The sequence below is a fragment of the Vicugna pacos genome, chromosome 14, assembly GCF_048564905.1.
Source record: "Vicugna pacos chromosome 14, VicPac4, whole genome shotgun sequence".
NCBI lineage: Eukaryota > Metazoa > Chordata > Mammalia > Artiodactyla > Camelidae > Vicugna > Vicugna pacos.
In genome coordinates this window covers 5,327,846-5,351,852 of record NC_133000.1, presented here as the reverse complement: position 1 = coordinate 5,351,852, position 24,007 = coordinate 5,327,846, and the positions used below count along the sequence as shown (strand labels likewise).

Here is a 24,007-nt window from a genome sequence, read left to right as displayed (position 1 = left end):
TCCTACTCCCCATTACTGTGCATTTTAAATTATCGTCACTATTACGAGACTTTTGACCGTTAAAATGTCCAGGCTATATTTCTCTGAAGGCCAAATGCTTATTTTACCAATTGTCTTGTCCCCTTAAACTTACCCTTCTGTCCACACACGCACGGTTAGCTACCCAATGAATAATACCTAAACAGAACACATAATGTGAACCATTCTCTTTGTAAGAAGACCGACATCAAAACATAAGGTTTCCAAGTTTTTTGTCCCATATCTGCATCAGTAGGAGGAGGAAAAGGAAAACTCACACTGGTGACTGACTGCGAAGGATGCCATCTGTAAGCACATGACTGCTTAGCTGTTTTCAAATCAAATACAAACCATGACACAAAATAGGGAAGCAGTTGAAGATATGAGTCACCACAAATATTTACATTTGTTATGATTTTATTACTACTAATAATAACCAGGAAAGATGTGTTATGTAAATTCTCTCCAAGTTAGAGATACCAAAAACACAGGCCTTCGAGGAAAGGCTCTCTCATTCTGGGGGATGTACTCCCAAAGCAAACATTTCCAATGAGGGGATTTGGGCTAAAATGTGTACCAAATATCTAGCACAAACGTCCAGAATGCTCTTTCTTTCTTAACCTCCTTTGACTTTGATCTCAGCACCCCCGAAACACCTGTGCCGAACGTGAACAGACAGACAGCTGTCACAATCTCGGTTCTGAGTCTGCTGTGTTTAGACCCCGGTGACACATGCGCTACGGTGGGTGGAGGGGAGGGAGGGTCTCAGGTTATCCAAAGGGCATTTGCTAAGCAATGTCAGAATTTCATGCAAAAATCAAACTTGATTTGCATAATAAGCTGAGAGTTATTTTAGTTACAGGCATCAACAATGATTAAGTCACGGTTGTCTTAAGACTAACGGAGCAATAACACACCCTCTGAGGGACAGGGGACCTGCATCTCACTCGTGAAGCTCCCTCCTTCCATCCCAGCCCACAGCATCCTTGCCTTCCCTGAATCTGAAGGCTGGGAATCACACCTGAGAGCAGACATTCCCCTAATCACAAATCGATGCTGCCTTGATGCCACGCCCACTGCCTGGGGTTGTCCTGAGGGTTAAGCAGTCAACCTACATGAAGCAGCTAGAACGTGCCTGGCACTTACAAGCTCCATACAAGTGCTAGTCATTATTACAACTCGTTGTCTCCTTTGATTTCCTTTGCAGCCCGATGTCATGCTGTCGATAACAGGTGCTCTTCTACCTTGAGTATCTGAATGTGTTTAGAACTGGCATTTGTCTTATTCTCTAGTATTGATTTAGTTGTTTGTTTAACAGCATCTTCCTGGCTCTGTCCTGATTTTACTCTACGTTCAGAGACTGGAGAACCCAGAACAGGGAAAATACCTAACCAGACGGATCCCGGGGACGAGGCACCTGCGCTCCCAGCCGTGTAATACCACCGCTGACTTGCTCCTGCGAGTTAAGAAAACTTGGTATTCCGGAGACGGTAAATCCCAGTATTTACTCCCAAATAATCTCAAACTAGTGAAAAACCTAACTTGTTTCTACTATTAAGAATACTTTTGAACACTGATATCCTCAGTTCCAAAGCACAGCCAGAGAACTGAAACGCTGCACTTATCAGTCCAGAAACAGCATCCCAGGTATTCACTCCCGGGCTGCTGACTCTAGTTTAACCCAAAGCCAACGTCTCCCTCAGCTCCTGCAGCAGCCCCTGGGGTGATGCCCCTGGACATCACCCATGCCGTGCGGAGGGGTCCCACATCACAACCCCTCACACTCCGCTGTCCAGCCAGGGAAGAATCTGGCATTTGGAGAAGGAGTGTCTTGCAGGTCCAGTGAGGAGGAGCAGCCTCAGCTGGAGATAGTGCTGGTAACATTGAAGAGCTTCAAACTTGAGTCAGTTTGGTGAAAAGGTGCTGGTGGTGTCTGTGGCCAGGCCTGCCCCACCCATCTTGGCTTTAGGAGAAACGTAAGTGAGAGAATGAAAGAGAAGAAGCAAGAAAAGAAAGGGAGGGGGTGGGAAGGGAGAAGAGATAGCAGGGGAAATAGGAGGGAAACCAGGGCGATCTGAGGGCCTGCACCCTCTCCATTTGGGGAAGATCAGTGAAGACGCACCCCACCCTCACCCCTGACCTTCTGCCAGCACAGACTGCAAAACCAACTGGTCTGGAAGTCATCAAAAAGCTCACCAAGGGTCAGCCGCCAAAGACAGGCAACAGACCTGATGGCTAAAATGTCAAGAAAACTACTAACCTCGGGTAAGGTCTGCTGATGGCGATGGCAATACTAACACTGACCTTCACTGAACACCTTCTAGACAGGCACAGCGCTAGGTCAGCCCTGGTCCTTATTCACTCCTCCAAAAACTGTCTAGTGGACCCTGGGTTTTATTTTCCTTTCTGTAGGATGAAACTGGGGTTCTGTGATGAGGTAACACACCAAGTAACCCACAACAAGACAGGAAATGGCAAAGCAGGAGTTTGAACCCAGAGTCCACAGTCTTCATCAAACACTAACACATGGACATTCTCCCCTCCTACCCACGATTATGTCCACCCAACACCAAGACCAAACTGCACCGATCCTCAGACTGGATCTGAGCACTCATTACACGAAGTTTTTCACGTCTACCGGGCATTGAGGCAGAGCCAGCTCCCGATCCCTCTGTTTCACTGCGAACATCCCCTGGCTGCAACCACACCTTACCCCACCCCCTGCCCTCCCTGTGTTTGTCCTTGGTGTTGATTTGTCTGTTGCACCTCAGTTCATTTCCGGTACAGCCTACGTGGGGCTGTAACGTCTGACAGAGTTGCTGTTTAGCTTGCCCAGATCAGTTTTCTCTGACCCTTTCTGATGGCCTCCGAATGCATCCCTGCCAAAGATGCTGGCACAGCCCAGCTCTGCTTGCCGAGGCCAGCCAGAGCAGCCTGGCTGCAGCCCTTCCTCCTTAAGTGCTGGTTTTTGAAATGATATCAACTCTTCTAATTTGTGAAAACTCTGCATCAATTAAGTTACTCCTTGTTTTCTGCAAGCCAAGCCCAGTGAGGTAGCTGCCCTGCAATGGAATGAATGAGCCACCTGCTGTGACTGCAGGCACACTGCTCCGGAGGCAAGGGGTGACCCCTAAGGGAATGTCCACTCTCCACTCCCTGCGTCCAGAGTGACCCCTCCACCATCGTGACTCGACAGAGACAGCAGCCATCCAGCAAGGCCCTGAGGTTCTGCTGAACATCCAGGAGAAAGGCCTCCCCAGAGACTCCGTTTCAAAGGATCTCACGCACCACTCCCCTTCCTCCCCACCCTAAGCCGGGTCGGCGTGATGACGCGGTGGGATGGCTGAAATCCGAGCAAGGCCTCTGCGGACAGCCCAGCGTTAGATCAGTGTTAGATCATTCCCTACATGGGGAATGAGTGGAAAATTCCTCGCTGGTGCCAAGCACACGAGCCCCTGCTCTCACTCCAATCGGCTAAAAATAGAACTCAGCAAGGCATCCGACCTCTCCTAGTGATACAGTGCAGAAATCCGCAAGTCGAAGAACGCCATTCCTCTAAAGTGACTATTTACTCTAGGGCAGGCTGGGCTGGAAACGGACCCTTCGAGAACATCCACCTCAGACCCACACCAGCAGCTGTCTTCTTAGCCGCCTCTTTTATCTGATCGCCTACCTCCCCGTTGCGCTCCGAGTCCTCTAGTCTCTTTAGCGCGGGACTCAGCACCCGCAGGTGGAGTCCGAGGTGAGTTCTCCCCGAGGATCACCCAAATCCACCCCTCCTGCCCCAACACGCCCCTGCAGGCCTGCTCCGGGGAAGCCCACGCCTCTTCTTAGACACGGCGCTGCCCACTCTTGGGAAAGGCTGCCTTTCCTCTTTCCTAGCGACAGAAGCCTGGCGAAGCGGGCAACCTGCTAATCATTCCATTAACTTCAAGCAACTGGACGTGCGGCCGAGCCCCGGGCAAGCCTGCCACACTCTGTTACTCCAGCACGCGCGGTCAGCGGGGGCTGTCTGCTCAGGTGGCTGGTGCTGCCCTGCGAGGATGGCGGTAACAGGAAGTGAAAACGCCCGTCCTGGTCAGCATCGCCCACGTGACCCTCCCTCGGGCATCAGCCACCCAAGCCCCTCCTCGCACTCGGAACCAACACACAGCCTGGTTATTAAGAACACTGAGTGTTGAGGGAACCAAGGTGCTTTCATTCCCCAGCTAACGCAGAAATAGGAAACTTATACAACACGTATTTACTGAGCCCCGCCAGGTAGGGTATTTCTGCCTTTGAGGAGCTTGAGAGTCTTCCAGAGTCAGTAAATGAATAAGCAATTACAAAACAACGGGATATAACTCAGCCAGGCAGGGCTGGCTTGGAGTGTCCCTGAGACCAGGGGATGAGTAAGCAGGAGCCTATGAAGGGAGCTTAGTAGGAAAAGGCCAGGAGAACCAGTGACACAAAACAGCACCTGGGGCTATTTCTGGGAACCTCGGTCACCCCATTGGACGGACCCTTCTCTTCTTCTTGCCAAGTGTCTGCCTCTGGTCTGTGACGGTCCCTGCGAGAATGCTTGATCAGCTACAATGGGTACTGATGACACTTTCATAAAATACAATGTCAATTCACTGTGGATCTCAATGTTTTTGTCAGCTACCTCCTCCCCACCTGTTTTCTCTTTTTATAGAGGGGCATTATATGCACGTAAAATTAAAAAAATATATATATGGAAGCCTAAAGACTCCCAACTAATCTCTTCTATCTTTTTAGCCTGCCCTGAAATCAGTGCAGACCAGGAAAATTCAACCCCACGAGCTGGGCCACTTTTCCCCAGGCTAAACAAAAGAACCGCAACCAGCAAAAAATCTATAGATTTCGGGCATTTGAGGAAACATCTAGATCCTTTTTATTGTGAAGGTTTGAAATCTAAGGGACATACATACACATGAAATTACAAAGAGGGATTTTTTTTTCCATTCTTCCCAGAAGCAATACCGCTTCTCACACAGCGCTCCACAAGTTCAGTTTAGGGTTTAATTCCACGTGGTAGAACCTCGTCTCAATAAGGAAGCATGTTCTTCCATATTTCAAAACGAGCCAGCCACAAGGTGACATCAACAGAACATGGTAAGTCTCCGGCATTGTTTTCATACTGCCTTTTGTGAAGACTGCGTTCATTTTCAGTATTAATATTGTGAAGACTGGCCAGATTCTTCATCATATGGCTCTGTGGAAAATTCCTTTGGGAGGGAGACTGACCTTTTATTCATTTCAGTTATGGCTTTAAGGCAGCACTGACATCAGGCTTTGACTTAATCAATAAGTATTACATCTCCCACATATAATGAACACAGACCATTGTTTTTTTGTGCCTGCTTTTCCACCCGGAAATGAAATTTAATATACACTGGTCAAAGGGACAGCACCACTCACACTTAATATTCTTAAATACATGTCAGTGTCTACTCGTGTGGAAAATGAGCAAAGCCGTATCTGGTTTTAAAGGAAATCAGACTAAACTTCAAGATGTGTCAGTCCAGCCTCTGCTGTCATGCGTGCTGGGGAATCAGTGGTTGCAAAACCTAACTTACCTAAGAGGCTGTAGTCAACGGGGGAACGTCAGACCACACCTGGATTACCAAGCCATGATTAGGAAGGACAGAGACTTATGGGCCCCAGGGAGAAAGAATGTGAATCCAAAGAAGTAAGGCTGGGAAATTCTGGATCTCAGAGCCAGCGAGGGAAAAGAAAACTCACCAGAACCATGACTTTTAATCGTTTATGTATTACTGAAGAAGTCTCTTGACCTTTCTGGATTCAACCTTCCTCTGATCACCCTCCCAAATTTATTACTGTCCCCTCACCCACGCATACCTGGGAGGGGCAGTGACGCACCTTGTCCAACTCACACCCCTGCCAAGAATTCAGCGAAAAGGTAAACAAGGTTAGCCTCTGAGATAACAGTCAACACATAAAAGGCTATGGGTAGAGACAAGCCAAGTGACCCCTAAACGGACAGGACAGCACTCAAAGCAGCAAGATGAGGTGGGGGCAGGAGGCAGGAGTGAAGAAGCAAAGCGAAGGGGGCTTGGAAGAGGCGGCCACCGCGGCAAGCACGATCGCACGGCCTCCTAGGTGATTTTGGGCTGGAGGGGTGACGGGACGTGGACACGCCAGGCGCTGAGTCACTGGATGCCTACGTAATGCAACTCGCTGGCTCAGACTGCATCCTCATCAAAGCTTCTTATGACCATGGACTGACTCTAAAAAGACCTCACATCTTTATCAGGCTTGTAATCACCCGTCTGCCTGTCAGTTTTAATTCTTCCTGTTAGAAAGACCAGTCAGCAGTCTAGTTATACATCTAGTTGAATTCTCTGAGTAGCTCAGCCTTCCTAGGAACGGCCACCTCCGGGAGGTTTCTGTCTGTGCAGAGCGGCTGGCCTGAGCCCGGACCACGCTGAGTCCACCAGTGAACGGACTCCTGGGGACCCGACTGGTGTCCCAGAGGCCCTTCCTGGGCCATACCTTTCCTTTGAAAAAACCTGGAGAATGAGTCTTTCTGTAGAATGCCTCTCTGCTCCAATCCCAAGAGGGACCGCCCTCCCTTATTAACTCCAGTTAAAACACCTGGGTCTGGCTCTCAGCTTGGAAAACACTTTCCCACACTCCCTACATGCTCGTGTTTCCCAGTGTTAACTCTCACCTTTCACCAGAGTGGCCTGAAATATCTTTACCCCTGTGCTCTTTGCTTAGTTACAGTCCTTCTCCTCACTCGTTTCTCAAAACTCTACCCCGTTCCTCAACGTGCAAGTCATGACCCACCTTTTCCAAGAAACCTTGCCTTTGATTCCAGCACCGACTGATTGCTCCTTTGACTGGATTCCAGAAACAGGTGCGGTCGGCACCGCGTAACTTTCACTTAATTACACTCCAGGCTGGACTACTGTTTGAATCGCTCTGCATGTGTCACTGCTGCCTAACCCACTTGCAATTTTTCTGGAAAAGGAGGACGTACAGCCAAACAAATAACTGGTAAACTCGATGGGGCAGGTTGTGCCTTTTGAGAATTCTTCAAGAGTCCCCATAGTAACTGGGCACATAGTAAATGAGCAGTGAATACTGTCAATGAACAGGTGTCTTTAAAGTTAAAATACTGAAGCACAATCAACTCTTAAAAACCATTTGTTCATTTAATAATTTTTTAAATTCATTTTCTACTCTGGGTTTCTACTCCATTGCTCCCCGCAATAAATTCATGCTAAAGCCGTGTCTTACGATTTCCATTTCGTAGCCTCTCTCTGAAACTGATGACCTAAGAAGTATCTTCAAATGTGCCCCTGCTCTTTTCAGAACATCTTTAGTTGCACTGTGATCAAACTGTTAAAAATTTTTTACTTCACAAAACAACATTTTCTGTTCTGTACCTACACAAAGCTCTGGGGGGATGTTTCTTTTATTCTTTCTTTGTTTACTATAATGGGCTAAAGTCATCAGCAACAACTCCACTGACCATTTTATCAGGTCTCTTTCAAACCATGTTGGTGCTGAGAGTGTCAGAGCTGATTAACAGACTGAAGGACTTGACTGGGGGATTTAAAGGAGTGCTGACTTCCAGGGTTTGAGATTGGAACGGAATCCCATATTAGTCCTCGTGTACAATGCATGGCCCAGTAGGTAACTACAGAATAAACAAATGATTTTGGCACGCTGCCTGTGAAGGTATCCTGAAAGGTGGGCAACTAAATAAAACAATGATTTTTTTTAATTAGAAAAAGGAAAGCCCCTTAACTCCTAAAATGAGCACCTCTGAACACACATCTACAAAACCTCCAACAGGAATACCATTCTAAAATAGAGCAAAGAAACATCAAGAACTGTGGGTCTAACGTAGTGAGAAAGTTGACAAGTGCAGGGTAAGTTTTTAAGCTTTCACCAGGAAAGAAAAATTTATATTAAGTTTCAAAGTTTCAAAGCTAAAACATTTGAAACACAAATATGCTGCCAAAGAGATGAAATAATATTTAATTATTTTCCTAAAATCTCCAGCTTAAAGAAGGAATGGGGATCATTTTTTCAAGAACTTGACTTAAAACAAAAAAGGAGGATGGATTCACTTTAAAATACATTTTCTCAAAAAAGGCCTTTATATTACAGTTTCTATTTCTAAAACTTTTGTACCAGAGCTTAGAATTATGAGTACTGTACTGCTGTTGTACATGTAATAAGTCCTTCCCTTTTCTAATAACTATTGTTAACAAGCCTCCTTCAATACCTTTTGGTGACCATCTCTCCTGGAAAAGGGCTTACTCACTTCAATGTTGGATTTGCAGATAAATTGAGTGCAAATGTTTTATATTGCTATTTGTTAAAAGCACAGAAATGCGTGTATAAACATTTTAGTTTTTATTCACGGAAGCAAAGGTAATCTCACTGTGACAATTATTTCTATGGGAAGAGAAGGACCAGGTGACTTCTAAGATACCAGTTTAATTTTCCTAGGTGGTAGCTAACTCTACTTTAGGTCAAAGTTCATAAACAGAACTGGTAACTAACACATTCCCAAGTGACCTCCTTGTAATGAGTTTTATATTAAGTCATTTATTTCCTTTCACCTGGTCCCAGACTATACCTCAAGCCATCTAGCTGACCCCCATGGGTAGAAAGGAGGCAATTTCAACCCCTTGTTAAATTCCATTTCACGCATCTTAGATAAATCCAAGTGCGTGTGATAATAAAATCTATCACAGAGACATGATTTCTTGCCAACTCATTCCTAGTTCTGAAATTAAAAGCGTACCCTAGTCCCCCTGCAAGCGCACAGGCAAATGTCAGCAGCAAAAAGGCTCTCTGCTGGAATTGTCATACAAGTCTTGCTCACATTGTGTTCTCTGCCCCCTGGCTGTGAGTCTTCCTTGCAGTGGAAGCTGGAACACACCCTCAGACTCTCTGGCTCCTTAAGTTTTCACCTCTGCGTTATTCACCCCTGCGTGACGCGAACACATACGGAGAGAATAACGGGACTGGTGCATGCTTCTCTGACCTCAGGAACAGAAATGACAAGGAGGGACGCTGCGTGTCAGGAAGAGTGGCAAACTTTCAGAGTTAGCAGTTGGCCAAGCACGTCTAGCTAATCTAAATTCCCCCACTGGAATGTCTTAGGTTTCACAGGCACATCAAAATGAAGTAAGAATACTCCAAAGATTTCTTGGCAGTTGGGATTTCAAGAGCCCTACTGTTTCCAGAGAATGCAACAGTTACGCGGGAGACCACAGGGAGACAATTATGTAAGGCACTGCAGAGTCTGAGCCCCGGTGTCCCTGCGAACACCGCTCACAACTCAGCACACTGGAACCAGTCAGGTAGCCTCCTGCTCGCCCACGAGACAAGGGCACACACATGCTGGGGACAGGGACAGAGGCGGCTGGCTCTGGCCTCTCTGCCCTTTGGAAGGAGGAGGGGAGGAAGAGAGAGAGGGAAGGCAGAGTACCGTCTTGTCCAGGCACTGAAGGCAGTTGTAAGGCTTGCAGCAGCAGTGGCCCATCCCGGCAGGCTGGCTGGCAAGGGGACCTCCTTCATTCAGCGTGTCAGCGGGCAATTCCTAAGGCGAGGAAACGGCTCAAGCGAGAGGGGCGCGCCGCTGGGAGCTGTCACAACTTCCATGTGGTCCCCTCGGCTACCTTATTTCTCCTAATAACTTCAGGAATCCAGGAGCCAGAAGAACGAGAGGAGGAGGAGCAGCGCAGGGCGGCCGCGTTCGGCTCCTGCTGCAGGGAGGGGGGAGGGCAGGAGCCAGGAAGGGAGGGGACAGGCGGAGGGAGGGTCACTTTGCCACTGGAATCCTCAGAGTGAGGCAAATCAATAGTCGCATAACAATCGAGCATTTACCGATGCCACCTCCCGGAGGGGACAGCCGGCGCGCCGCTCCCAGCCCTCCCCCGCGTGCGGATGCGCCCCTGCGCGACGCAGACACGCCTGCAGAGGACGCAGGAAACACAAAAGAGCTGCTTTTCCAGGGATGCTCCGGGCGGAGGGCTAGGGAGAGGTCTGGGAGAGGCGCGACTCTGCTCAAATACTGGCTTTCTATTTCCCCGAGAAGTGAAAATACGTATAAACGTGTTAAATATAGCCTTTCCTGCATGTAACCCGCCTCTCGGGGCATCTTGCCTGGGGGGACCACCAATTGCTCATTTTCAAATTGATGTGCCAGGAACACTTCTGGCCTCATTTATGGAAATCTCTATATTTGAACTATAATTGTGAAATCACTTGTCTCAGCTGACATACACAAACCATTCAAGTGGTTTAAGTAATTAAAACTGGGGTGTGGGGCAGATGTATCTCCTGGGCATATTAGCATAACAGTCTTAGAGGACTTGATCTTTCTGGATAATTTGTAATTTTTTGAACAGTTGAAAATCAAAAAGGGAAGGGAGTGGTGGGGGCAAAGGTTTTGTTTTTGTTTTCCTTTAAATTTCAAAAGAGATGTGGTATTTAAAAACATGTTTACGTAATCCTGGAAGTGGAAGATGCAAATATTTACACGATTAACTTTATACTTCCTGTACCTCAAAGGAAAAATCCTGAAATTTACCATCTGCAGAAATGTATAATTGCATTTTTGCCCATTCTATTTGCCTAAGACTGTAAGCAGACAACAGTTAAAATCAGATAATTTTACTAAGTTTAGATTTTCCAAGCAGATTTTAATTAAATAGGACAAGTTATTTAGATTTGCTTGTAGAGAGGACAAGGATATTTGGTGATTAAATAAGAACAGACTGGAATGTGTGCTCTAAACTTGAAAGAATAAGCTCAAATCTTTCTTTAGCTCTAACAGGCACACTGGCATAATTCTTTAGGTTGTGCCTATCAAAAATTTAAATGTATATACACTTTGAACCAAGAGATCTACTTCTAACCTACAAAAACACTCATATATACAAGGATACATGCATAAGGATATTCCATTTAGCACTGTCTGTAACAGCACAAAAATGGAAATACTAGACAGCCAACATCTTTCCACTGTATGGAATGGTGAAATATTGCTGAGTCAGAAAACAGATTTTTACAAAATACAGAGCGAAACTATACGCACATACACATTTGTATAGGTCTCCAATAAAGCTTTTGGAAAAAAACACAGTTCATACAACAGGAGCTGACCCTTGAGGAATAGGAACTAGGGGAGAGGGAATGAATCTGCACTGTTTACCATCTTGCCAGCCTGTGTTACAAGTGTTTCAGGGGGAGGGCAGTGACCCCGGCCTGAGCTCTATGACAGCGCTGCCTCCTTCTCATACAGTCTTGCCCTTCTAGGCAGGGAGCCTGAGCAGGCCTCAGAGAGTGAGAAGCTCCCAGGACCTTGGGCTTAAACCTGGCTGAGGGCTGTTCCTGAGACTTTTGACACCTTGGGAGAAAACCTTTATACTGCAAGAAGCCATGCCTCGGTCCACCCACGTGCACAGCAGCGCTGATCACAACAGCAGAGGTGGAAGCAAGCCCAGTGGCCACTGACGGATGGATAAACAAAGTGTGGCCCGCCCGTACAAAAGAGCATTCATTACTCTGCCTTAAAAAGGAAGGCAATGCTGTCACCTGCTACATCGGAGGAACCCTGAGGATACTATGCTACGTGAAATAAGCCGATCACAAAAAGACAAGTACTGTATGATTCCACTTACATGAGATACCTAGAGTTGTCGAAGTCATAGAGACAGGAAGTAGAACAGTGTTGCCAGGGGCTGGGGGAAGGCAGGAATGGGGAGCTGTTTCACGGGGACAAAGTTTCAGTTTTGCAAGATGGAAAGAGTTCTAGAGACTGGTGGCATCGTCACGTGACTGCACTGAATGCTACTGAACTGTACACTTAAATGGCTAAAATGGTCGATTTTATGTCATGTGCATTTTACCACAATTAAAAATTAAAAAGTGGTGGCTTGCATTCCCCTGCGGGTAGACAGTCCTTGCACAATAAATGTCTGATCAGGTGAAGACAGAGAAAAGCCCGTGTTGCGGGTGGGAGTGGGAAGGTCCCAGAAGCTCATGTCTCTCTCCCTACAGCCATGTGCAGAAGGCTTTCTTTGGGCAGAACTGTTTTTCTGCACCTTTTGGAACTGTGTCCTCCTACATTAGGATTTAGATTGCGCTGTCACAGAAAATTACTGCTCATTCTTGTGTGAGGTCTGAGCGTCCCCACTGCCCACAGGAGACGAGGGTGAGATGGGGAGGCTACCCAAAGAAAGAGGAGATTCAAACATATTTATGCAATTGCCCACATTTTCAAAACTTGGAACAAGAGCCCCTACTGTAGTGGTTTTTATTTTTCAAGGTACATTTACACACCAATGTACAAACAGCTTTACACTGTCATAGTGGAAACCATGTGCATAAGTCAGTGTTCAAATATTCCATTTCATTATTCCTGCTTCTCTGTCTTCCTTGAACTTGGAGTTCCTTACCCAGCCCCCTGCCCCCGAACACCCCTGCCAGACCCAAGGCTCCCTCTGCTCAAACCTGCCTGCCCAGTCCTGTCAGCACCACCTCCCCTCCTCTCCCGGATCCTCCATGGGAGTGAATCTGCTCCCTCTCTGCGATTGCATGTCATTCTGTGTACGTGTTACTGCTGATGACATTCTGCTTCATGTAATAATAATCGTTTACATCTGTCTTCTCCAAAATATCATGCCCCCTTGCTGTGCCTTGCTCACGTTCACACCCGCTGCACGAGCAATCTGCCTCGAGAGCAGGTCTCCATGACCATCTCCTGAAGTGACATGGGAGGGGACCTTGTTGGAGTTAAACTCGGGGATGGTGGCTTCTTGGCAGAAGCACTTCGGTGTCTCAAGCAGTTTGTCAGCCATGGGACCATTTGCAAGAGGTTAACGAGATAAAAACTATATCTCTGTCTCACTGTTTATTTCAAAGAAAACCATGAAATACGACCCTGCAAGAGCCCCTTACAGATTGCCAAGGCAACCATCTGTTTATTTTGGTTCCACTGACCATTCCCCTCCTTTTTCCATGCATCTGAAATACGAGCTGTGGTTCTTGCACTGGATTTTAGCAAAGGGGATCGCCAGGAAAACATGTGTAGCTTTTACCAAACACAATCCATCTAGAGATTTTAATGAGGGGAGAACGGGCTGGAACGGGAAAATACCAAACAGAAATGTTTAAACTGGAAGTAAATTGGTGGTTTTGATCATCTGCATACAGACAACAGATGCCCTGAAACACCTTTGATGTAATAAACAGGATTTAGAATATTAAGGGAATTTTAAAAAGAAACAAATAACGCATACTATTCTGTTCTGAGATACTTTCAAAAGAGAGCTACGAAGATGCCACCTTTCTGTCATATCCATGTAGGAAGGTGCTGCTGTTGTATAATGATCTTTCCTGTTTGTAGTCTATCAGTCTTTGATGGTACCTTTATGTTTTTCTCCTTTTAAGCCAGTCACTAGGATGGTTGCAGGAGAGGCATCCTCCTTAGGTTTCTGCATTGCAGTCAGAAGAGCTGACTACTCTCTAAGACAACTGAAATTCCAAATGATCTTTACTACCTGAGTAAAGAGGCTGGACAAGATTGGAGAACTGACAGAATCAGATACAGCGGTGGGAAAACTGCTGGCAAAACTGCAAAGAGCATCTGTTTATTGGACACATATTAGATGAGAAGGGGGTCACCATGGACCGTAAGCTGAATGTCAGTCAACAACGCGACTGGCCGTTATAAAGGGTTTGGACAGTAGAATGGCGTCTGCGATCGACCTAGGCATCCATCCCAGCTCCCCAGCCCTCCTTGCTGAGCTGTGAAGATTGCTACACCGTGATGAAGCAGTGGCCTCCCCGAGAACAGCCCTCCTGGGAGCACTGCTGCATGGGAGTGAGGTGCCACTGATCTCGGCACAGGGCTTCTCACCTGTGGGAAGACGAGTCCCCAGCCCCTCCACCGGGTTCAGGTTCTCCCAGAAACCTCTGCTCCTCCTTCGCAGCATTTCTTACCACGGCAATTAAATAGTTATCTGATCTGCCTGCCTGTCTTCCTATATGAGGCCCCCAGCTCCGGGAGAGCGGCGACCATGTCTTACTGTAAGGACACGACTGCATCCTTATCATGTGGCGCAGCATCAGGCACACAGTAGGCACCAGTGAATGCTGAATAATACATTCAAGATTGAGCAGACTCACCCTGGTTAAAGTTGAAGCAGAGAGACATGCTGACTGGCAACAACACAGCCGCTGCTCTAACATCTGGAGGGTGTTTGTTCAAAACCCCTGAAGAACAGTGATCCTCAGACCCAACTGCATAGACACTGCCAAGCAAAGATGGAGAAACTGCTCCAACATCCACCGGGACTTTTCTTTTGATTTGGAGCTCTGAAGAAGCACAGACATTAAGGTGCCACTTCCCACTGTCATCTTTACGATACAAGCGTGGGAGAAAGCTGACTCACAACCACCCTGCCATTTGCCTCTTTCTCTTTTTCCCACTCATGATAAGAACCTGGCCATTTATCTGGGTGGGTCTGTCACTAGACGCTGTCAGTGATGCTCACTGTAGATTGCCATGTGGCCTCAAACCAACAATTCCATAGCCTTTACTCTACATCACGTGCCCGGATTCCCAAATATGCTACCACTTCAGGGAAGGACATGGCAGATGTCCCACAACTAGTGATTATACCTGCTGTTTGCAAAGTGTCTGTACTGGTGGTGAAGGTGACCACAGTTCTTTGAAAATAATGTAATTAACTATAAACCTACATGTAATCCTGTCAGCGCTGCCTTAAAAACAGACCAAGAATCTGACCACCTCTTACACCTCTGCTCTAAGCATCTTGGTCCAGGCTGCCATCATACTGCCCTTGGATTATGGCAACAGCGATTTGATGCTCCCGTGTCTACCCTTGTCCCTACCTCCAGTCTGTTCTCAACAAATCAGAGTAGGAGAAATTTTATAAATAAAAAAGTATGTCTGTTTTCTATTCTCTATCCTTCAGTGGCTTCTCTTCTTCCTTAGAATGAAAGCCAGGGTCCCTTCGATGGCCCTTCATGAACTGGTCTTCTCTCACCTCCCTGGTCTCTGTATCTAGGACTCTTCCCATCACCTGCCACGCTGGCCTCCCTGGTGCACCGCCAACAGGTCAAGTGTTTTCCCTCCTCAGGCATTTTGTTCCCCCAGTCCTTGTGCCTGCAATCCCCTTTCTGGGTACACACAACTTGTTCCCTAACCGCTGTCACCTTATCAGAGAGACCTTCTGCAACTACTCTGTAAATTCACCACACACTCTTACATCTTCCACTACTCCTTACACTCTCGTCCCCTGATTTTGTCTTCTCCAAAGTACTTACCATAGCTTGCTTGTTTGTTCATTGTTTATCTCCTTCTAATAGGATGTACTCCCACTTAGGTTGCGAGTTTTCAGCATTCTGTCACTATTGTGTTCTCTGCTTTGAACAGTGCCTAGCACAGGGTAGTACTGAATACATATTTATTGAGTTAATAAATAAATAAATGAAGGTCAACAACCGGCTCAGGTCAAAGAGAGAAAAGATAAGAGGTACAAATAAATGTCTTAGAGAAAATAGAGGAATAGTCTATAGATACAGTAAGAATTTTAGAAAGAGAGAGAAGGAAGACCACAGACTCCACCTAGGTCCATATCTCCAAACACTTCTTATAAATCAATAAAGAATAACAAGAAGAAAAAAATTACCTAAAACCAGAATGCCTAAATTCAAAATGATTATAAGTAAAAGATAAAACCCACCCAAATCCAGAAAGCAATCTCTCATACTCTTGCTCTTCCTTCTCTGAGGAAGATCTGGGTGAGAAAAACTATGGGGTTAAAAAGAGCAGGGGTAGTTAGTACACTCTCAGTGTGGAAGTATTATAGAAGTCTCCGAGTAGATCGAAGCATGGTCTCCCAGGAGGGAACTTAAAGATATGTGTGACTGGAAGTGGCAGTCTTTGAAATAAAGAGCTTCTGGAAAAGAAGAAAAAAGGCAAAAAGTGTCCTACAGCAATTAGGTGCTGAAGGGAAAAAGATATTTAGAGGGAAAGTTAGGGTGCTGCAGGACAAGAGAGTACCCCCAAACCAGAGGACCTGACCCCTGGCTCCACTCACCCACAAAATCCACTGAAGAATCTGGACTATGCTACACTGACAGAAGAAGGCACCAAAGAGGAATCTTGAAAATCAGCCCAAGACTGCAAAAATGAACAGGAAAAAAAAAAAAACAAATAAAGAGTTTTTACCAAGAATCAGAAAATAAGATCAAACATACCTCAACTGATGACAATTGCCTCCAAGAAACAACCATGAAGCAGAAGAAAACTGTAAGAGAACACTTCAAGCTGAATTAAATATACTAAAACTAGCACCAGGAGATATGAAAAAAAGACCTTGACAGAGAAATACAAAACCCAAGAACAGAAATGTACAAAGAACAGGAAATAATCAAAAGAGAGTTGATTGAATTTTGAAATGAAAGAAAGAGACAGTTATCTCAGAAAATAAACAGTAAATTACAACATGCCCCAGGCATGATGAATTAAAATAAAATTTTAATGAGGAGCATATTAAAATGTAGGAAAGCAATCAAGAAAATAAAAATGAGAAAAAGAATTAAAAGAGGTCTTAGAGAAAATATTGGAAATGAAAAACTGATAAAGATTAATCCTCACATATTAGACTCCTGAAGAGGAAAAATAAAACAATGGGACAGGTCTGCTACTTGAAAAACATACTGTAAGAAAGCTTTTCAGAGAATAGAGTCTTTATATTGAAAAGACCCACTAGGTACCTAGGAAACTAGCTCAGACTTAAACAACTCCAACATGTTTAATTCCTATTTAACTCCTATTAAGCCTGCTAGAATTCAGAGATTAAAGAAAATCAAGACCCCTAGGCAAAAAGATTACCTAATTATAAGGGCAGAAATATTTAATAGTCAAAGTAAGACAACAATGGGGCAATATTTTAAAAAAATGAAAAATGAAAGAACATATAAAACAAGCCCTGTCTAAAAAGTTAAGCTGTCCAAGTGTCAAGGCTATAGAAAAAGTTTGAAACACAAGGACACAGGGAATTTTGTACCTGTGGGTAGCAAAGGAACAGCCTAGAGTATGTGCTTCATTCAACTAAGAGATGACTGGGAAATTTTCAGCAAAAAGATTGATGTAAGGATTTATGTAGAGAATTGTAGATCTAAGACAAGAACAAATGTGAGTATGAAGATAGAAGACTAATGTACAAATGCTTATATCTTGACAACTAAATAGAAATAATGAAACTAAAAACTAATAAAGAATGGAAGAGAGAATAAAGAAAGTAAATTAAGCTCACTGGCTGCTGTGAGGCAATAAAGGGGAGTTAAAGGATATAATTAAAAACTGGCAAACTGGATAGCCTAAGGTTAGATAAGAAAACAGGGGTCTGTGAGTACTCAAAAAAGATTTAAGCACAAATGTAACCACTAAAACAAAAATAAAGTGTCCCTAAATTCCATTCTTCAAAATTAATGAGCAAAGATTATACAGCTTTAGAAAAAGAAATATAGTGAATAGAACATAATAGATGTAATTATAAAACATTATGATAGACTTGAGACCAAGTATATCAGCCATATCAATGAGTGTGATGGCCTAATTTCACCAATTAAAAGAAAACTATTCTCAATTCAGCTTACAATGTAAGCCCCAAATATATGCTATATTCAAGAGATATATAAAACCAAATGATTCAGCAAGGCAAAGTATAAATGAATGGATAAAGGTATTCCTGGTAAATGGAAACAACCAGAAAACAAGAGTAGCAATCTGGATATCCAACAAATAAAAGAATTCAAGCCTAAAAGTGTTAATTAAACACAACAAAGAAGCCCCTTTTAATGCCAAAAAGGCAAATTTATAATAGAGATAAAACACCTGTGAATATCTGTTTTCCAAATAACATAGCAACCTACTTTATGAAGCAGATTTACCATTCTTAGTTCAAGACAGATCAAGTGGACAAACAAGAAAAACAAAACATAATCAATTAGGTAAGTCTATGGCTATAGATTGAACTTCATATTCTGATAATGTAAGCAAATATGTCTATTTATCAAGAGCCTTTGAATCATTTACAAAAAATGATCAGAAGGAAACATCAGTAAGTTCTGCGAGTTAGAAATATTACAAACAACACTCTGATCACAATGCGATAAAAGTAGAGATTATTAACCAATGGAAGGAAAATAGAAATCATTAACCAAAACTAAAAACAAAAAGGTCATCTACTGAAAAAATTTAAAAGCCTCCTTTGGTGAAAGAGAAAATACAAACAAAATTTGAAAAAAATTTAAAAACCACTAAAAACAAAACACAAAAACACTAACATATGGGATGCACTTGAAGCAGTTTTGAGCGGAAAACTCATAGCAGGAAATACTTTCATCAGTGAAAAATGAAAGGATGTAAATAAATGACTAAAATACCTAGCTGAAAAAACTAGCAAACATCAAAGTAAATCAAAAGAAAGCGCTAGCGAGGAAATAATAAAGAGATACGTAGAAATTAATGACGTAGAGAAGTAAAAAACAGTAGATTTAATTGAAAAGAAGTTAACAAAATAGCAAACCACTAGCTAACTTGAACAAGAAAAAAGAGAGAAAGCACAAATAAACAAAATAAGAAGTGATAAGAAGGAAACAGAAAAAAAGAATAAAAAATCGTAACAGTCTACACTGCAGACCTCTGTACAAAATCAGCCTGAAATCCGTTATTAAATGGATAATTTTCTAAAGAAATACAGATTACCAAAATTAAGCCCATTAGAGAAAGTTTAAACAGACCAAATGTCCACAGAGACAACTATTAAAGAGTGACAAAAACACCAGGCCCAGACGGCTTCGCCACGGTCGTCTACCAAACCTGCCAAGAGCAGACAGTTCCTGTGTTCTACAAATTGCTCTAGAGCACCGAAGATTGTGGCAGGTGGAATAATGCCTCCCTTCTCCAGAAAGATGTCTGAATGCCCAGAACTTATGACTGTATTATGCTACATGGCAAAGGGGAACTCAGGTTGCAGGCAGAATTAAGTTTGCTAATCAGCTGACCTTAAAATAGGGAGATTATCCTGGATTATCCAGAAGGGCCCAAAGTAATCACAGGCATCTCTGAATACGGGAGAGGAAGGCGGGAGAGTCAACATCAGAGAAATGTGATAAGAGAAAAAAACACTGCTGGCTGTGAGGATGGAGGGAGACCACGGAGCCAGGATGACAGGAAGCCTCTAGAAGCTGGTACAGGCAAGAAAGTGGATTTTCCCTTAGAACCCCCAGAAATGGATGCAGCCTGCCAATCTCTTGATCTTTGTTCAGTGGGACCCACTTTGGAACTCTGACTTCTACAACTGTTAAATAACAAATTTGTGTTGTTTTAAACCACTGAGTTTGTGGTGACTTGTTACAACAGCAAACAGAAAACTAGTTCAAAATACTGATATGAAAATGAAGAAAAGTTTCCTAATTCTTTTTATAAACTGAGTATTTTGATACCTAAACCTGATGAAGGCTCCAAAGAAAGAAAGAAAGAAAGAAAACTCTGGACGGCTCAATAGTATGACTTATTCATGAGGTTGCCCCAGTGATCTGTCATCCTTCTGTAACAGGGGTTCCCGCTTCTCTTGCAGCTCTGCCATGTGCATGAGTCAGCTTTTTTCTACATTTGTTTTACCACAGCTGTTACCCATTATTATCTCTTTCCTTTGTCTCATGTTTTATGGTTACTCATGGATGGTACTGCCTTTTGGCTTTTTTTTTTTTTTTAAATGGAGGTGCTGGGGATTGAACCCAGGACCTTGTGCATGCTAAGCACATGCTCTACCACTGAGCTATACCCTGCCCCCAGCCTCTTGGCTTTTGCTTCCCGTTTTCTCTTTCTCAGCTTCTGACTCTCCTACCTCTGCAGATTCTATTCCTATGTCTCAAAAACAAAATCCCTATGAGGGAGGCTCTGATTGGTTCCAGCAGACGCTCTCCAGTACAGAACATGCCACTGGGCAGAGATCTTGTTTCAGTGAGGTCAGATTTGTTGGGGCCAAGGTGGTGGGGTTTTGGTACCAAGCATGACATAATCAAAAGGTACTCAAATATCATAGGTGATTCTTATATAGATAGTTGTGGGCAGAAGGTTGAAAGGAAGAACAAATCCATGCACAGATTTCATAATAAGAAATGCAGAACCAATACGAAACAGGGATGGATATTTACACAGGTACAAGTGCCCGTGTGGTGCGCACATGTGCACAAAGACACACACACGACCGAATTCCTGAATAAATGAGGTAATATCATTTCTTGTGCTTGATTAAATGATGTTATATTGTAAAGATGTCAAGTTTTTCAAATTACTCTCTAAATCCGGGGCAATTAAAATTTAAATCTCAACGAGTTTTTTTTTCCCCAAAACTTGACAAGTTGTTTTAAGAATTCAACTGAAAGAGAAAATGCCTGAGAATAGTCATGAAAATTGTAAAAAATAACAATGAGGAGGAAAAAAAATGCTTGATGTGTATATCAACCTTACTATAAAACTACAGCAATGAAAACAGTTCGGTTCAGCCCAGATACATTGATCAATGGAACAAAGAAAGCCAGAAACAGAACCATGCACGTCTTGGACCTCGATCATATAATAAAGGTGGCATTTCAAATCCATGGGAAACAACGGAGTATCCATCGGTGGTATTGAGCCTATAAGGCTACTTATGTGGAAAAACAAAGAGGTGAACTCTCTACCTCAAATCACATACCCAAACAAATTTCTTACAGATTTAAGATCTAAACATTAAAATTAAAATGATCACGGTATCAGTGGCAAATATGTAAGAATACCATTATAATCTTGGGGATGGAAGGTCTTCCTAAGTATGAAATCAAACCCATAAATACATAAGAAAGCAAAATCTTACATACATTAAAAGACAGCATAACCAGGTAAAAAGAAATCTATAGATCAAAGAAGATATTTGCAACACTTAAAATAGGTCAAATGCTAATATCTCTAACATACAGCTTATCATAAATCAATACGCAAAAGATAAACAAAGGAAGGGAAAAAAGATAAACACGGGACGTGGAGAGTAGGCACGTCCTATCTCTCTTGAATAACAGTAAAGAGCATAAGATTTGAAATTTTAAAACTATGCTTGTGGCCACTCTGCCAAAGCACCACATGCACCTCTGAACTACTAAGTGTGCTATTTCCTGGGGAGATGGTTTGCTTAACACATAGGGATGACTGACTAGTGATGATTTTTTTAGCCTAAACCCTGGCTATTGTTGGCAAAGGACTATCCTGTGACCCTCTATTTAGTCGACAGAAGAAAAAAACACTAGGTTTTAGAGATTCCAGCAGAGATAACTGCTCTGATTAGACATTAGGCCTTTTCAGGTTATTGACCAGAGGCCACAGTATTAACATCACACCGTTTCCTCTTTTTCAGAACCTTGGGTCTTTATCATCCCATTGTATCTGTGCTGCTCAGAGATGTTCTTAAGGTCTCACCCAATTCATAAACTCTTCAAAGGCAGCATCCCCATCTTTATTTTTCTTTACTGCCTCCCACCATTTTACTAGCGTTCTTCCTTTGTTCTCCATACATGCTGACAGCTTACATCACATCCATTTCCAGACACATCTGTCTTTCCAAATCAGACCTTCTTTCTGATTTTTTTTTCTCATTTTTGCCCTTTGGAAATTCCTTTAATGAGAGTCTGTAGGAGGGTAAATCTTGTTTGTCTAAAAATGTCTTCATTTTCCCCACCTTTGGAAGGTAGTTTCACTATCACAGACTGACGGTTATTTCTTCCCAGAACTTCCTTATCCCGCTGTCTTCGCTCCATTCTTGTTGCTGCGGAGTCAGTTCCCACCTGCGCTGCTCCTTTTGTAGATACTTCTTTCCTACGATTGCTATAAAAGTCTTCTGTATTTTATGATCTGCCGTTACAGTATGTGGGTGTGAATTTCCTCTTCTCTCCCTTGATTCACTTTTTTTAAGTCTAAGGTTCACGTTATCTATTAATTCTGAAAAAATTCTCAGTCATGATTGCTTCTAATGATGATTCTCTCTCGTCTTTCTCCCTGGAAGCCTTGTTCCATCTGTCAGCCTGTTTCGTTTCATTCTCCATGTTTCTCAACCTCATTGAGTTTCCATCCCTTTGTCCTCCTCGGCTACATTCCATGTGATTTCCTCAAACCTTCAATTTCATGAATTATCTATTCTATACTCAAATCCTTTATTGAGTTTTAAATTTCAATTGTTCTGTTTTCTAGTTTGAGAATTTCTACTTGATTCTTTGGGTGATTTTTGATAGTCTTTGAATCATATTTTGGACTGACTTTTTTCTAAAACCGCATGTTAGGCACACTTTTTTGGATCAGGCACACTGTTTAGGATCATCTTAATATTGAAAATCTTCTGCATGTGGTTCTGTTGTTTGTTGTTTCTGCTGACTGTAACATGAGACGTTTTGTGCGCGTGTTTTGTGATTTTTTTTTTTAATTGTGTGTTCCTCTTTTTGGAACTCATCTGCAGGAATTCTTTGAGGCTTGTTTTGAGAATGCATTCCTCTTGGGAGATTTTTCTTTTATTCAGACCCAAGGGCATTTCAGACAAATTCTTGGCTTGCAGTTTTTCAGATTAGGCAAATAGTATAATGGGAGACACGTGGGCTGGCCAGTGGTCACAAATCATCAGGGGAAACTTTTAAACTTCTCTTTGCACCAATATTAAGTTTCACTTGGAAATTATAAAACATATCAAACACACAGAGAAGTACAGCAAATAATATAACAAATTCATGTATATATTATACCACAGCCAAACAGGTGGTTCTTGTTCTATGCACACTTTTTTTCCTTTCTAATTTCTAATTATTTCACTATTCTCTTTCTGTCTTGGAAAAACATAAGTGTCAATCTGTATGAACACAATATAACAATTATATTCAAAGAGATTGAAAACATGAGCAAGTACTTTATTCTAATACATATTAACCAAAACTAGTTTAATTTATAAGAGGGTTTGAATCAGGGCTTAAAGGACACAGACAGCATTTGGAGAAGCTGCTGAGAGAAACTGGAGATGACAAAAACAAATAAAAGGGTTGACAAGCAACAGCCCGACAGCTCAGCTGTGGTTGGAGGCACAGATCAGCCACGGCTCACGATGGGGAGTGTCCACGTTGCAGTGTCCTGATATGGCTGGAGTGCTGCTCGGCGGGTCTGGCAGAAGGACAGTTAGGGAACTCACAGGTAGTTACAGAGGTGCTTCTGAGATTTAGTGTGCATTCAAAGGACCTGGGTATCTTGTTAAAATGCAGGTTCTGATTCAGTGGGTCTGGGACGGGGCCCGAGATTAAACGTTTCCAAAAGTTCCGAAGCACAGCCAGTGCTGCTGCTCTAGTGACTTGCCTTCCAGCAGCCGAGTGGTCCTGGTCACGGAGGGAGGGAGCTGAGAAGGGTCCTGACACAGCGGAAGAAACGAGATGGCCTGAGGAACTGGACGGAGGTCTCTGAGTAGTGAAGCAGAGGATCAGCAGGAGTCAGAGGTGAGAGTCGGGTGGAGAAAGCAGACTGGTCAGAATGAGGTATGGCAGCTGAGTGTTTGCCACGTAAAGTGGTTCTGGTTTGAGATAGAATCCAGGGCCGATTCATGGAGTGGGCAGCTAAAGCGGGGTTGTGATGCTATCTGGAGTTGAGAAGGTCCAAGAATTGGAGGTTGAGTTGTTAGCTGCTGCTTGGGTTGTCAGTCCAGTGAAAGCTACAGTAATTAGGGGAGGAGTTGGGGTAGCAAGAGGGGGGCAGCTCGCAGGTCTCTGATAAATGGGGCTGGATGGGGTGGTTATGAGAGCATTTGAGAAGCTGGCAGCTGACTTTGGCAAGGAGGAGTAGGGGGCAGACACACCATCAAACTAGGATGAAGTTTGAGGTTTGGGTGAAATC

General features: G+C 43.6%; 1 protein-coding gene across 3 annotated transcripts in view; it reads right to left on the bottom strand.

The window, feature by feature from the left end:
• Nucleotides 1-24,007, bottom strand: part of MTUS2 (microtubule associated scaffold protein 2) — a 396,161-nt gene that overhangs the window by 58,013 nt on the left and 314,141 nt on the right. Inside the window, exon 1 of one of the 3 annotated variants that reach the window (XM_072976064.1) lies at nucleotides 9,497-9,768. The exons of the other annotated variants lie outside the window; for them this stretch is intronic. Coding sequence (XP_072832165.1) covers nucleotides 9,497-9,550 — 54 coding nt within the window. The 5' untranslated portion in view covers nucleotides 9,551-9,768. Of the gene's footprint in view, nucleotides 1-9,496; nucleotides 9,769-24,007 lie in introns of those variants that run through there. 3 annotated transcript variants of the gene reach the window in all.